At 40.6% G+C, this 16476-nt stretch overlaps 1 protein-coding gene across 5 annotated transcripts in view; it reads left to right on the forward strand.

Annotated features, from left to right (window-relative positions):
- Positions 1-16476, forward strand: part of AMBRA1 (autophagy and beclin 1 regulator 1) — a 147192-nt gene that overhangs the window by 49967 nt on the left and 80749 nt on the right. For all 5 annotated transcript variants that reach the window (XM_067296401.1, XM_067296400.1, XM_067296403.1 and 2 more), the window contains 2 exons: positions 11843-11923; positions 12480-12580. In XM_067296401.1, the coding sequence (XP_067152502.1) occupies positions 11843-11923; positions 12480-12580 (182 nt within the window). The remainder of the gene's footprint in view (positions 1-11842; positions 11924-12479; positions 12581-16476) is intronic.

The raw sequence follows: 16476 nt of genomic DNA on the forward strand, positions 1-16476 counted from the left end.
GAGAGTGCTTGTTCAGGGAAGCAAGTCAATCGCCATGCTAAGGTTGTCTTTTATTTCATACTAAGGGAAAATGATCATTTATTCCTTACTGTGCAGTGGCTGAACTTGTTGGTTGAATGTTCCATATTGAATCCTGGCCTTCTGTTCATCCAGGGCATTCTGTCCATCTCTGCTTTATTATCTCTGCTGGCTGATAACAGGGAACTGCTGTGCGGGGTCTTTTGAGCTGGAACTTGTCTTGTGGCTCATTTGACTTCTGCTGATGCTTCACAATGAAATCTTTCTCATACAGAGTTCTGTTCTTCTCCTTTGGCTCCCTCATCCCTTCAACTACTTTACTTTCTCACCTGAGCAGTGTCATTTATTTTGTTCTGGCATCATTTAGATGCTCCAGTTTCCCTACCTTTCCAGCTCTGATGTAGAAAAGGGAGTTTCTACTATGCATGCAGCTGTCTGCAGCTCATGCTTTTCTCCCAGAGTCCGGTGAACTTTCTCTGATGTAAAAGCCTTATTGATTTGCCTTGATGCGTTATCTTTCTTATCTGGACAATGTAATTGGTAAATATTTTCTTCCCCTTCACTCTCCTCCTAGAGATCCAGGAGAAGGGTGTAAGTGGCAATAAATACCAGTTAGTCTTACTATTCGTAGAACTCTGGGCAAGGAGTGAGCCCTGTGCTTTCACAGGGTGTCTAGGGGCCAGGACTTCCTCAGCTTTCAGCCCTTATAGGGTTCTAACGGTTTTCCCACTATGGTTCATTATTGTATCTTTTCAGCTTTGCCTACCAAATGAATGAGTAAGGCACGTGTGAAACTTGGCCTCTGCACTGTTTCTGCACATAGGGCCTATAACACTCAAACTAAATCCTGTCCTCCCTTGTGTCAGTCTTCTGATGCCATTTTCTCCAGACTGCATGCCAGGAACGGAATTTTATTTGAATTCATCTGTGAATGCATTGTTTGTGATGGTGATAGCTGTGATGCTGGTCTAAGAACACGAGGCGTTTTTTTTTTATATATAGGGATTAGTAATATCTTTTTATTGTACTAGCTGTTATGGGGGGGAGGAAGACACAAGCTTTACCTGTATTATTTGGTCTAATAAGATGTTATCTCTCTACATGTGCTGCCTGTGTTTAACCTGTCACTGTTGTCATATTACTGCTTATTAAATACAGCTGACAACTGTGAACTTAGTCATGTCTGCATCAGAGTATTTTATACAGATTGTAATATATATACAGATTATAATATAAGGTTATGAACAGATAAATTGATATGAGTGGGTTTTTAGGTTAGCTTTAGCGGAATTCTAAGCTAAAATGAAAAGGCTTCTTGTATTCTGGGATAAGAGTTTCTAAATGGAGAATAACATCACTTTATTTTTCCAGCATAATTGGTAAAAACAGATTTTTTCATAGACAAGTCATAGAAGTTGAACTTTCTAATTTCCAGGTATTTTTGAGTGTCCCATCATGTTTGGAACACACAGTAAATTTAGATTGTAGGGCGAACCTGCCTTTGCTTCAGCATATTCTACAAGCTTAAGCTCTTGGATTGAGTTTGACAAGGTTTCTTCCAGAGACTTCCTCTGGTCTGAAACAGCTCTGGTGCTGGGGTGATCTGTATTGTGGGTGATACTTCTATGACTCCTTGGACATCAGCAAGCCATTTTTATTCATCTGTGAGTTTTTATCAGTCACCACAATCATAATGTAAAGATGTTTCTGCAGATGAATTCGGACTACCTATTTCCCTTTCTGTCTGCAGTAAGCATGGGAAAGAATACAGGTTCCTATTGTGTGTCAGACTAAAAAGCAGATATATAGGACAGTGCACCACCTTGCTGAAATCCTTCACTACAGTTCCATAAGGCTTTCAAGCTAAGGCTGAAGGTATGACTGATTGTGCCTGACTCCTCTGTCTGCTTTTTGAGAGTGGGATGCCTGGTAGAATATAGATATGAAGGAGCTTAGAGATTACACTTGTTTATCATCTGCAGTTTTTCCCCTTTCTATCTTCTCCTTTTTGCTTTGCCTAGGAGGATCAGTGCTGGGATAGATCCTTCCTAGTCTGTGACTATGGCACAGATGAACAGTCTTTGCTGTATTGTTTCTGTACAATGAGAAGGGCTTTACTTCACAGGCCTGAGATCTTGTTTTGGTGCCTTACCTTTTTGATTTGCTTTTGTGACACTACTGAACCCCCAGACTGAGAATGTGAGTACTGTAGGCACTGCTTTCCTGTGACCACAATGGGCATTCTGCTTTTGTGGAAGCAGGCTGTTGCTTTGCAGAGATGACGAATCTGCTGTGGAAAGCTTTCTAGGTTCAATATCATGTTTTTTAACTTTCTTTGTCAAATTTAAACTCTTCCAGTTAAGGCATGTTCTGGACCTAGATTTGTTGGATTCTCAGATGGGCATCTTGCAGGTGTCTCTTCATAACTGCGCAAGATATACTAGTATACACCATGTCTTTTCTCTGCCATTCTTGGTTGCCTTATTGACACTTTTGCAGGTGGAGCAGACAAATCTACGTTACTTCAATGGTCTCTTGCTGTAAAAAGTTCTAAGTTCTAAACTCACCAGCTGACTGTCGATACGTTAAAGCTGTAAGTCTCTCTGTTCATTTCTTGAATGTGATTTTAGTTTACTTCAGAGGGTAGTGTGGTGGACTTTTTGCCCACTTTTCCGTGGGTATGGTGTTTGGTTTGGGAGTCTGTTTTGTGTCATAGTCAATGTTCCATTTCAAGTTGGTACTTTGGTTTAACATTTTTCATGCATTAAGGAGAAAGATGCATGGCTAAATAGACATTCATGTGAGAGATCCAGGCAATCACCCTTCTCTGGAATGTCTCCATTTAAAGCATCTCTTGTTGTTAGCTTCTTTGTGTAAGAAGCTTAGTGTGTGGATTGGTACTTGAAAATATTAACTAGTAAATTCTTGGAAGCAATTGCATCTGAATTAACACTATGCAATAAGAAAGTGAAGGGGAAATGTAGTGGCCATGGCAGTGTGGTTACTCAGCAAAGCGTGCATTTGGATAGTTCGAGTTTTTGGGTCTGTTCTCTCTATGACTTGTCAAGTGGAATCACGTAAGTGGTTTTTGGGGAGGGATTTGTATGTCATGGTAAGAATAAGCATGTGTTTTGCTTAATGGCCAAGACAGAGATTGGAAAGTATGAGTGAAGGAAGGGAGAGGGTTTTGAGGTTACCACTTCTTGAAATAATTTCTTCCCCACCCTTGTGAAGGAATTCCATGGTTGTATTCATACCCAGTCTCTACCTCTTCAGTCTTACCATATATCATTGTTTGCTGGAGGCACAAAGCAGCTGGAGCATGAATCTGTAGAAATGCAATCAATTCACAATGCACCTGCTGTTTTCTCTTAGCACATCAGCTACTAAGTTCATGGGTAGAACTCTGGTGATTTTCTGTGTTTTTATGCAGCTAATCATTGTCTTTGCTGTCCTCCTTCAGAGCTTCTGCAAAAGAAATTCCTTAAAGTAGGAACCAGCTTTTCTTTGCAGGAGAAAAAAGAGGTTAGAATGGCTAATGTTTTTGTGAGACTTGAAATAAATACGGAGCTTTGATTTCCAGAACAGCAACTGAGAGCAGCCCTCTCATTATGGAGGGAAGAGTGCAGGGAAGCCCAGAGGAACGGGAAGAGGGTTACTCTGTAAGGTAACTCGGTTGCCTGAATTGGCTTGTTGAGATAGAGAGGATGCCAAATACTTAGTTCTGCTAGGGCACAGTGAAGGTGGGTAAGAGAGATGACTTGATCAATGATAGCCTTTTGGTTTAGTGATAGTAAGGTAGCTTATCCAAACCACAGTGATGACCTTCCTCAATTGATGGTCTCTTACAAGGATTCTGAAAGCAGTTAGACTAGTGGTTCCCCCCACTCTCTCTGCCTTCCCCCCCCCCCCTTCTTACAGTTTCCATCCTGGTATTTACCTTTTGAGGTTAACAAAAGACATTGTAGGAGACACGTGTAAGAATAGATGTGGTCTCTGCCTGTTGCTTAAATGCGGATAGTTGGAGATCTTTAGGATCCTTGGTGCACAAGTATACTGCAGGAAAAGCAGCAATTGCTTTCTGGAAGTCTTAGATGTGACGGTTTGTCATATCTGTCTCTCTTGCTTGAGCCGCTACAAATAAAATTCATGTTAATATTTTGTTATTTGAGTTCAGATAGAGATATTAAAAGCAGGATTGCTATTTGTTGCATGTACCTGCCTTTGTTGTTATTTTCTCCCAGAGCCCTTTTATCTATGCAGCTCTGCTTTTAATGTCATCACTGCCATCACTGTTTCCCAGCTCAAATGGCTCTGCCTCATTGGTTTTGAAGAAGACAGACCTTCCCAAAAGGGACTTTCAAGGCAGACTGAATTTTGTGGAACTCAGTGGTCACTTTTTGTTCTTTTTGCTGAAGATCTCTTGAGCACTGAGCACTGGATTGTTGCTTCTAGATACCTAGCAATTTAAGTTAATTATATTCATCATCTTAGACACAGTTGCTGGCTAAGAATGCTCACAAGTTCTGGATAAATGGGAGTGATATTGGATCTACACTTTGAACTTCACTTTTCAAAGATTAGAGCCTTAATTTGGTTTGTGATCTACTCAGAGTAGACTGCAGCTTCATTTTCCCTGTTCTTTTTATCTCTAACTTTTGTAACAGTCTTATATTTTCCTTATCTTGATCTTAATGTCTAATACTACTGCCTGGATGTAGTGACAGGCAATGACTATTTCCTTATAGCTGTACTCCAGGATATTGCTAACCTCTCCAGAATAATGTTGTTTCCATTAGCTCAGACTGCAGAAAGGGACAAGTGTCTTCCTAGCAGGGTGGTGAAAGAATTGAGTGCCTTCTGGAAGCTGCGTGTTGCTAGGCAAGCTCGCATTGTATTGCATATCATTGGTGGCCTGGGCTTGTAGAGAGACTTTTGATGTCAAGATGGGACCCTTCACCCATCTGAGTTTATTTCTGCCACTGAAGCTACTTATGAGCTGTGCTCATTCTTTTCCTTTTTATTTTGTACCAGTGAAATTCTTAAGTCAATGTACGTCACCTAATAGGTGTCTGCTGGCATTAGTGAGAGTGATGAGGAAGCAGGCTGTTACTAGTTTTTGCTGGCCATGCAGAGCTGGCAGTGGTTAGCATTCTACAGACTTGTAGGCCTAACAGATTAGGGTTGATTGTGCAGTTATGTTTTTGCCTGTATTTCTCTTGGAAGAGCAGCAGAGTAATAGTAGAATACATAGAAAAATTGGTGTTTACTTTTGACCCTTAATTCTAGTATTGAAGTCTGATGAGGCAGCTGCTTTGCAAACTGTATTCGATCAACACCAGTTGTGGAGTTTCCTGGTGGTTAGAATTAGCCATGGTGAAGTTTTTCCTAGTCATGCTTATCTTTGGATGAATGTTGGAAAATGGCTAATTAAAGGATTAGAAGGGTGATTGTAATGTTGGATGCTCTTATTTTTATAAAATATTGAATCTAGTGGTTTTCTTAATACTCATATGCCAGTTCTAGCCTGGGCAGTAGAGATTCTCTACCTTTCTCTGTTCTCTGAAGCTTCTGACTTCTAGTGATTCACTGCAGCTATGGGGTCTATTTGCCTTATTCTAAAAGATGCCATCAATTTATGAGCCCACCACACAGTGAGGTGATCAAAATAGAGACAACTGGGTATCTTCTCTGTCTTCTCTGTGAAGAGTGAGTGCTTCACTGTGGTTCCGAATTAGTCTTTCTCTGAAGCAATTAATCCTCTGCATTTAACGGGCAAGTGCTGCTGTTTCTCTTGACCAGATGATCAATCTTCACTTATGCGATGCTTCTTTGAAATACTTGATCTGAAGTGCCGTTATTCATCTTGTAAATTCATTTCCCCCTGATTGGCCCTCTAAGAGGTAATCAAGGCTGGGGGGGAGTTGGGTGGGTTTTTTTCTGATCAGGAGAGCCATTAGTAACCAGCTATCTACAGTACTACTGCTGTTTTATAGGAAGTTTTAGCTGATAAGTTGCTGATAAGATTTTTTTTTTTTTTTTTCTTCCTTGTGTTCCCTTAAAGTTACTAGCAAAAGACTGACTTTCCGGTCCTCAAAAGAACATGTGAAAATGGAAAGGAACCATGTTTTGACTTACCTAGCTTCTTCATCAATTGTCGTGTTAAGTAGCTGTGTTAAGAATCTATTTTGCTAGTTCCTGTCTCTCCAGCTGGGCAGCTCCTTACAGTTTCTCTGATATTTTTATTCTTCAATTTTGTTTGGCTTCTACTGTTAAACTTGGGATTGTCCTGCAGTCCTTTCCTGCCAGGAAAGGCTTTTTGTGTAGGAGATGCTTCTTTTTGCTTATTTTTTCTTGGTTCCTTCTTGTTGCATCCTTGTGTTCTGCCTTAAATACCTCTCCTTCAGTAATGGTCATATCCTTCAAACATGGGTAGGTAGATTTATACCTCTGATTTTTACTAGATTATGTATATTCTTTTAAATTGGTGTTTTCATCCTTTTAATGTCTGTGGATGCCAATATTTGTTATCCTGTTTAATGTGCTTAGTGCTCCTGACTTGCTTATTTGTACCTACTTGTGAAAAAAGAGGCCCTGATCAAAGAGGTAAGTCAGTTCTTCTGCATCTTTTCTTTTAAACATCTTTCTCTTTTTAGGTAAGATACCCTTGTCATCAGAGCCATATGTAGAGTTGTTCCCTTATCCTGGGTTGAGTGTACAGCTCCTCCAAGGTTTAGGAGTTGTGAGCAAAATAGAGTATACGGGACAGAAACTCCCATGCTTTGATCAGGAGACTAGTCTCACTGATCCTGAAGATGTTACTTTGGCTACCATGTCTCACTGCAGAGTTATAACAAGCTTGCTACCTGCTTTTGTTTTTTTTCCTTCTAGGATACCTGCATCTAACCGAATATTCAGAATGTCAAGGTTTTATTTATTTCGCATTTATTTCTCAGAGGCTTATTTCCTGGAAATGCTCCCAGTTTTCCCTAACTTCATTTGTAGGAAACACTCAGGATCTTGCTGGATCAGGCGGAGAAATACAAAAGCTCTAACATCTCCTGGTGCTTGCTGCTCCTCTCAGTTGATAAAGCTGGTATTTAATTTTCTGTTGTAGTGGTCCCAACACTGTATGCCCCTTACTCATCGGTATGATGCCAAAAAGTGATTGACATTCTTAGATTCACCAGAAAACTTAATGTGTCTTTTCTGTTTATTTATTTCTTACTACTTCCACACCCTTCATGAGCAAAGCACCTGCTTTGCCTGGTAGTCCTGTGCAGCTCTTATGAGGGTACCCTTCACAGGATGTCGGCTGTTTCCATCTGACTCAGCAGAGAATCCTGTGAACTGCATGGTTTCAGGATCTTTCTTACTCCTTCAGTATGGCCAATTTGATAAGACATCCTTCACATACCTTCTCTACAGAACCTGGGGTCAGACTTGAGAGAATCAATTTGCCAACATCAAAAGCCAAATAAGTTAATATTTTTTGGTAATTTCCACTGAGCTCTTGATATGATCTGTGTGCTACTCCTGCCTTCCCTATCTCCTCTGAAATAACCTGCTGCAGTCATACACGATTATAAGCAAGTAAGTGGAAATGCTTCATGTTTGAAGTACTGTTACCATGTAAAGATGGTGCAAACTGAATCTCATGTAAATACTGCAAGATTTTAGTATCTGCCACTTAACCAATTATTTAGTATTCCTCTTGTCCTTAAGTGTCTAACCTCTGCAATAGAAATTGATTTAACATTTTGAATTGGATCACACGAAACACTATAAAATGCTGAAAATAACAGAGCAATTGGGTTGGTCTGGCATAATTTGATTCTTAAGAACTTGCACGACTTACTGGTGACGGCGCTCATAATTGAATGAGTTTTCAAAGTGGTCATTGTTGACCTAATTCTACTGCCAGTGTAGTTGGTGGGAGTTTTAATATTGACTATAATGGGAACAGTTAGGCCAACAGATTGCATTAGAAATCCCATGCTGTGTTTTTAATTTCACTTCCTAATACAACAATCTCTAAATATTAAGGATAATTCTTGCCAAGATGTGTGTTTTTCCTTTTCTAACAATCTTGACTATATTCTGCTTTTCTATCTTCTGTATCCACTCAGTTGATTAATGTGGTAGCCAATTTACCAGATAAAAAGAATGCTTTTTCTCCTAACTTTAGGATGCGTAGTTCTGCATCTCCATCTCTGTTTTCAGAGCTGTCACTGCCACTTCATTTTATCTACATTGGTCAATCTTTTCTCTTAAAAGCAAACAAAACAATAGCAGAAAAAAAGCAAGAAGCTTTGACTGTCTTACCCAGTTTAGGATAAGTCTTCATCCTTTTTCTACTCTTTTAAAGCTCCATCAACCTCCTTGAATATGTTTGAATTCCTTTCTTTTCCTGCTCTATTCTGTGTTAGTATTAACTTAATTTTTTTTTCCCCTAATAACTCTTATTCTCCATATTGTCATTTTGATTTGTCTCACACTGGTATCTAAACAAGTTATTCATGAACAGAATTTTGAGCCAAACCCTTAGAAAGTTATTTTGACCATTTCTTGGTTCTTGCCATTTTCCTCCTAAGACAAATTAGTCTGTTCACTAATTATGGTATTAAGTCTCCTGTGTCACTTTACATGCTGATTACTTCTGATTCTTTTGCTATGTCTTACTCAATGAGTTGCTTAGTTCCTTCATTTTTTTCATTGCAGAACTTTCCCTGTGCTATTCACATTTGCTGGCATACATATGACCAAGGATATTCCAGGAGACTTTTTAGCCTTGTTGCAGCACTTGCTGTGGCACCTTTTTGTCTCGCTTATGTTTACAAGGAGGTTATTGGCTTGCTTTTCAGAAGAGGCTTTTTACTATATGTATACTGAGGGATCCACTTTTCCAGGTTGTGTTATGGAATTAGATTATGTGCTGCAAATCATTAGCTGATGAGTCTGTAGGAAGCTGACACTAGACAGAAAGCAGAATACGAGATCTTCGCTAGTACTTTAGAGAATTTTGGAAATCTTTCATTTCTTGCAGGAGTGCTTCATGCTGGCACGCCAGTCATGTTAACATCTGCTCTCGTCCCTCTGTCAGCAGGCTGTATGTGCTACAGAAATAACACAAAGTGCTGCCCATCTTCACTGATCTGTAGGTTTTTTTATTTTCCTTTTTAGAAGGTGCAGAAATAATCTTCAGCTGGCACCAGGGCAATATCAGCTGTTCCAGCTTTTCAGCAGTAGATGCTTAAAGCACTCTTGCATAGAGTTGAGCATGAGAGTTTAGATGTAAATGACACTGTAAATTAGTGTTTCAGAGTAATTGTTTGGTAATATTCCCCTTTCATGTAGACAGCTACAGGATTGTATTTTATGCTTCCATTATGGACTCTGGTAAATGAAAATTCTAGCGCTCTCAAAGGGTAGTCACTGTTTCTCACTCCAAATCCTGTTACTTGAGTACAGGGCAGTGATAGTTGGGCTCTTTTTTTTTGGGGGGGGGGGAGGGGGAGAGAAAATAGGTTGCTCTGTCTGTTGTGGTGAAAACTAGAGAAAAGTCTAGCCTATATTTTTTCTCATATAGGCTTTTTGTGTTGGAGGATGTACATACAATGAATGGGACAGTACAGGATCAGAGCTCTCCCATCAGAAAGTCTAGCTGATTGGAAAACGTGTCCAAAAATATTCTTACATGTGCTAAGAGCATTGGCTAGTGGCATTAAAAAAAAAAAAACCCTATAATGAATAATTAGTTTCTCTAGGTCTCTTGACATGTGCTATGGGGAGACTTTGTACCTTTTTCTTTTTTCTGCTTGCCAAAGCAAATTCCTTATTCCTTTTAAAACCTGTTATAGAAATTCTCTTTAACTGGAGAGTTCTGCAGTGTGCAGTCCTGTTCTTGTTCATCTTGCTGCTATTTGCCTCTGTCAAGAGCATCTTCTAATTCTGGTAAATGTCCAAACTAAATGCAAACCCTCAAGAGTGTTTTGCTTCTTTACTCCCAGGGCTGCATATCAGCATAGTTTCAAAAACAGTAACAAGGACTTTTAAAAAGTGTATTGCTTATCTGACTTCTACTAGCTTTTACTGTGTGTGGCAAGATCTGGAACATGACACTTCTTGTCCCCTTTAGCTGTTTTTCTTTGGCAGGAAAAGTTGATATGTCAGCACTCGACTTCACAGTATTCCCTCTGTTATTGATCTGCTTCTTAATAGGCTGGAGGCCTCTGAGGAAAGAACAGCAGCAGCTTTTGCTTTGCTGATTTCAGGAATCCTTCTGGTTTCACAGAAACCTCAGGGCGAGGTGCTTTGTGTCTCTGGTTGTGAACTGCAAATGCTGTGTCTGCAGTGAAATGGGAGGAGAAATGGAAGCTTTGAGCTCTGATGTAGATTTGGTTTTGGTGAAATAGTTTGAAATGCTAATGAGCTTTGCAGAACCACCTCTGCTCTTGTGTTCTTGGTTCCTCAAATGTGTGGGAAACAGCCACATAATGGACTTTCTTCTCAGCCCACGTTTCTTGCTCACTGACTTAAAAAAACAAAACAAAACAAAAAAATCCCCACATGCACAGCTTGCTGGAGTGGGTTAGGATTGCGCTGCTAGTGTCTTGCAGAAGGAATGCTTGGTTTTCTAGTGATTCTAAGGCTCTGCAAATAATATTCTCCCCACAACTGCCTGGGAAGGAGACAAGTACAACTGCAATTACAGGTGGGGATCTGGAATCCTTGGAGAGCAGACTTGCTACTTGCACAAGGTCACACAGAAAGTAAATTCCTAAACTGAGAATAAAGCATTGTGGAAGTCTGTTCCAGAGCTTGGGAGTTGGTGATGGAGTCTTGCCATTTTCCTTGCAATTTTAGTCCTGTATGTTTATAGGTCTTATGTGACCTATGGATGAAGTATTAAAGAAATTTTGTTTGTTGGGGCCTCTGGAGGTTCCCTAGTCTAGCCTCCTGCTTGATGTGGGGCCATTGTGGGCATTAGGTAAGGTCAGCCATGGCTTTGTCTAGCTGAGTTTTGAGACCTCCAAGGATGGTGATTCAACAGCCTTTCTGGGTAACCTGTTCCAGTGCTGCACTGCCCTCCTGAGAAGGGAGATTTTCCTGTCTACTATAGGACTATAAATCCTAGAGCCTTTCACCTCATTCCCCCAAGGCACAGCTATTTATTGTGGAATAGAAAGAGAGACTTTGAGGAGGTATAGTTTTTATCTGATATCACCTAATATTTCTGACTTCCCTGGAAAAGCCTGTGAAGGATGAGATTATCTTAAGTTATGATGGCACTTAAACTTGATCTTGAGGGAGCTCAAAAGAACAGTCTCCAGGTTATGCTCCATTACCAGCATTTCTGGAAATGAAGAAGTGAAACTTAACAGATCTCTGTGTCTATGAGAAAGTTCCCTTCAGGACTATGGTGTGCTTGCTTTTGCTCTCCAAGTCCAAATTCAGAGGTTTGTTTCTTTTGCACTGGCACTATTGTCGATATATTGACTCTCTGCAATTTGATACTTTTGAGACACTGTCAAAATGTGAGGAAGATGTATGTTACTTCCCAGGTGACCCATATTTAAAAATTTCAGGAGTCTTGGGTATAAGAAGTTGTATGAATTCAGAGCTTTAGAAGCATATGACTCATGCAAGAGACCCACTAAAACTCACTGGTATTCTCAGGATGACTAGTTGATGTTGTTGGATTTTTCTTTCCTTCGAATTTACTTTATTACATAGTTTCTTTTTTTTTAATGTGCAGTGTGCATGTATTTACTTTTTATATGTATATATGTGTGTATATATAAAAATTTTTCTTTTGCTGAAGGGACAATGGAGACCGATCCAGGCACCGAGCTCCCCGGAATGCCCGCATGTCTGCACCGTCGCTGGGGCGCTTTGTCCCCAGGTAAGGCTTGTACACGTAACAGTGAAAGAGTTTGAAAATCCAGAAGATGCCAGTTGCACTACAGCTCTATGGTACTTTCAGATGAATTCTTTCTTGCACTGGGCTGCTGTTTGCTTGGTTTGCAGTTGTTGGGACCTCTGAGATGGCAGGTTAGTGTGGTTGGTTCATCCTGTGACATTCAAAGGAGAGTTTGGTCTTAGCAGTTCTTACCTGCAAGTTGGGGCTACGGTATGAAGGCAGAATAGAAGGGAAAGGAAAATCTCATGGGTTTCTCAGCGAGACCTGCTGTTCTGCGATTAGAAAGCTATTGTGGAAGGAAGGGATTTGCTTAGTGGCAATCTTCACAGCCACATCGATTGGAGAGGATCCGATCTGTAACTTGCTGCTTGTTTGAAGCACTGAAGTGGATGACTCAGCAGAGGAGTTCAGCCTTCTCTGTGCTATAGTCTGCTGCAATTCAGTCCTGTTCCCTCAAAGAAGTTGCAGTTGCTGTCCAGAGCTCTACTACTCTGAAATTTTTTTCTCCATATAAGTTTACTCTTTCTTTGTTTTTTAGGCGCTTCTTGCTGCCGGAATACTTGCCTTATGCTGGGATTTTCCATGAACGTGGACAGCCTGGCTTGGCCACCCATTCCTCTGTCAACAGGGTTTTGGCAGGTAATGAGACTTCCTTGTTTGGAGTAATGGTGTGTATTAGTGGTATTTTTTTTCATTAATCTGTGCATAGAAGGACTGATCAGGAAACGTCTAATTCCAACTGTTGAGGTGTTATCCAAGCCTCTTGAGGCAAGAGAAAGAACTGCCAGAGTGTGAAGTGATGAGCTTTCGTTCAAGTGCTTGGGCATTGCAGATTCCATACTTCAGATATGTGTGTATCTCTACATGAATTAGGGAAAGCTGCTGTTAACAATTCTCCTTTTGTTTAACTTCCTCCCCTATTCCTAGATGTCTTTTTCTTAACAACCTGACAGACTAATGATCAGCTTGCTGCAAGTCCTTCTAATTGAATTATAGGGTGCCTTGTTCGTGTTCCGGCTGGCAAGATGCAGACAAGGCAGTGCGGGATTCAATTAGGATCTTAATAAGTGCGTATTAAGAACTCTGCTGCCACCACATACAGTGCACAGGCATTTGGGAACCTTAAAGGGCAGGCAAAGGTGGGGGTGGAGGGGGGATGTGGGAGAAAAGGAGGAATATGGCACTTTGGCAGCTCATGAATGAAACCGTTATGGATGGCATAATTCTTGAGGGTGCTTTTTTGGCTGGATCTGAATTGCTCTGCAATTAACCCCCCAGTGCAGGGGAGTCATCTTGGAGCTTGAGGGAGAAAGAGGGAAGATGTGTGGACAGTTAGGTTGGGATGTGCTTCTTTTCCCTTCTGTAGGTAATCACAGAAGCATCACTAGAAGGAGTGCTAGAAGGTCTCTGAAGAGGTTGTGCAGCCCATTCCCTTATCCTAAGGCAGGATCAGATATACCTAAACCATTTTTGACAGAATTTGTCTAACCTGTTTTAAGAACCTGCATTGATGGAGATTTTCCAACCATTTCAGTGTGGAATTGTGATTTTTTGAATGGCTAATTTAGCATGACAGTGGTGGTGTTTTTTTGTTTTTTTGTTTTTTTTTAATACATAATCTTCAATAACTGATTTCTGTCTCTTAAGAGCCAGAAGCATCTCCTGGATTTTTGTCTCCCTGGACATCTCATTTGAGTGCATTCATGGTTCATAGTCCTTGCTGTTGCAATAATAACAAGAGAGCAACCAAAGCCTCAACTCCAAAGCACCTCCATCCCTTTTCTTAGGAACCAGTGGAGCTAGCCATTAGCTTTAGCTGACGCACGTACTTTCCCATGCTTGCTGATTGTGTGGGCTTTGGCTGTTGGCACGTGGAAACAGCACACTGGCAGATAATTACTTGCTGCCAGGCAACACTGCAGAACTTTTCTGCAGCCCAGCTTTGTTGGAGGCACCTGCCTTTAACCCTCCTCCACACCTCCTCACAGTTTGCCTTATTCCTTTGTGGCTGGGAAACAGCCTGGCTTTTTCTCCTTGCATGTTTTAGGGAGCTTGAGCCCCAAAATGCATGAGTGCTGCATGTAAGCTAAGATTAGGAAAAGAAGGCAGAAGCTGTAATAATAGGGCTCTTAACAAGCAAGGCCAGTCTTTTCTGTCTGGTACTGTGCTGGACCTACTCAAGGCAACGTTTGTTGGCTCTTCCAGCGTTATAGTACCTTACACTGGAAATGGCTGGGATTCCCCAGTAACGGATTTTATTGACTTAAATACAAAAATGATTCATTCTACTAGTGCAACAGCTCCTTGTGATATTCTGTTTATTTTACTTTATAGCCACACTTTCAGCTTTCAGAATGTAGTACATTTGTGTTTAAAAACATGTTAACGTGTTACAGAAACTAGGAGAGTTGAAGACATAAATATTAGGTGGAGGCATGGAAGATGAGAACTAGAAAATGAAGTTAGAATTGTGGAATAATCAGAGGGTTGCTTGTGTTAGCTAAGTTGGTCAGCAGCATTGGCATTTTAAATATTGCATGTCAGAGCTATTGAAAGTTGCAGTGCTGATAGTATGCTTTCCTTTTTAGTTAGCTTGGGCCAAAGCAAGATGTTGTTGTAGTTCTCTGTTTGCTACTGTAGTGGAAAAACCTCCACTCAAGCTGACAAGTACATTAACCCTGGCCTGGCAGTTATGGCTGAGGTTGCCAGTCTTGGTGGAGGAAAATTAATCATCTTCCCATTAACACAGGCTGATTTAAGCTTGAGTACCTTAACATGCCTGATCCTACCCTGTATCCAGACTGTCATTTCTGAATTATGTTTAAATTTGTAAATGCCAAGTATATTTCTTATGAAACCTCTCCAGCATTTGATAAAAGATGCCAAGAAACTGTACTCCTAATCTGACAGCTTGCTAAAAACTAACAATAGGCTTCTGTAGTGCAATAACTGTGGTCAAATATCACTGAGAGCTGTTTGGGGGAAATACCCAATCACGCTTCCTTTCCTGACCCCTTTCCCAGTTATCGCCGTATGAGGAGAGGAAATAAGAGAAGCAGACAGATCTTATGGGTGTGGGAATTACTTTGTGGTGCGCTGACTAAATATCTTAATGTCAAAGTTCTTGCTGTCAAGTTCTGTCTGCCTTTACTTTCAGCTGTCTACTTTGCATAAACAACTTCCCATTGTTTAAGTATTGTTCTCATGCAACTGTTGTAGGCAATAGCTCCATGCCAGGTAAGAGTGCCTTATGAATAAATTCTTAGAGCAGCCTGGTTTAATGAACCACTAAAAATTACAAGCTGCCTAAGCAGACAGGCTAATACAACTTCACTGTAAATCTGCACTGTTACAGCTCTGTTAGTATGGTAGGGCTCTGAGATGCCACACGGGGGCTTAGGTCAAGGTTAGAGATTGCTGTGTACTCATCAGGGAGAGGTGGCAGTCCCTGCTCCAGACCACTTTCAGGCCAAGTGTAAGAAGGGTGACAACAGATGGGTAAAGCAGGTGGGAGTTCAGGGGGAGAATGAAGCAATACTAGTCAACATGACAGACATATCTACATGTCATAAACCTAATTTGCATATAGTTTTGGAACAAAAAGGAGTCCCAGTAGCACCCTTCTGACTGACTCCTCATTTACTGGTACAGTTTATGCCTATCAGTTAGCTGGTATGATCTGCATCACTGAGCTTTGTGGCACCAAGTAAAATGCTGTGTCAAAATTTATTACATCAACATTGTTACCTTTAGCATTCAAACTTGTAATCTCACCAAAAAGTGTTGTTAGTTTGACAAGTTATATTTTCCTGTAAAGTCTATGTTGATTGGCAGTAATTACACTGTCCTCCTTTAAACCTTTATTAACTGAGTCTCATATCAGCTTTTTCAGAATTTTGTCTGGAATCAAAGTCAGGCTGACAAGACTGACATGTCTCATCCTGTTTCAACCTTTTAAAATACTGGTATAACACTAGCATATTTTTTCAGTCTTCCATACTCCTCTATTATTTCAAGACTCATCAAAAAATCTGAGAGTTTATTTGGCAGCTTTTCTAAAGCTCTTGGTAGTGTGAGTTGTAAGCTACCCTCTGGACTCTCTTCTCCTTGTTGAACTGACATAAATGATGAGGTTATGGTCTCCAAGGAGAAGTCCATGAAGTGAAGCCTAGTTGAAGTGTTTTTTGAAACTGATGGTGAAAGGGATAAATACATTTTGGCTCCTAATTCTATAGGACATGTCCTACTGTATGCAATGTTACAAGTGGAATACAGTGTCTTGGGGTTGTTTCAGTCTTTTAGTCTCTTGGGTTCTCTTCCCTTTGCCAGCCAGCAGAGGGTTTTGTTGTTGTTGTTTTGTGGTAGGCGGTTGTGCTTCCCAGGAGACGCTGAAGAGCTGTTCTGTGGTATGAGGTTACATCTTTCCTAATGGGAGCTAGTACTGCTGCAGAGCTTAGCAGTGTAATGTGCCTGGCTTTGGATCAAGGAACATATAGCTCAGTTTTGTATGTGTGCGACCTCCTACTGCTTTTTTG

This window comes from Apteryx mantelli, chromosome 4, assembly GCF_036417845.1.
Source record: "Apteryx mantelli isolate bAptMan1 chromosome 4, bAptMan1.hap1, whole genome shotgun sequence".
Lineage (NCBI taxonomy): Eukaryota > Metazoa > Chordata > Aves > Apterygiformes > Apterygidae > Apteryx > Apteryx mantelli.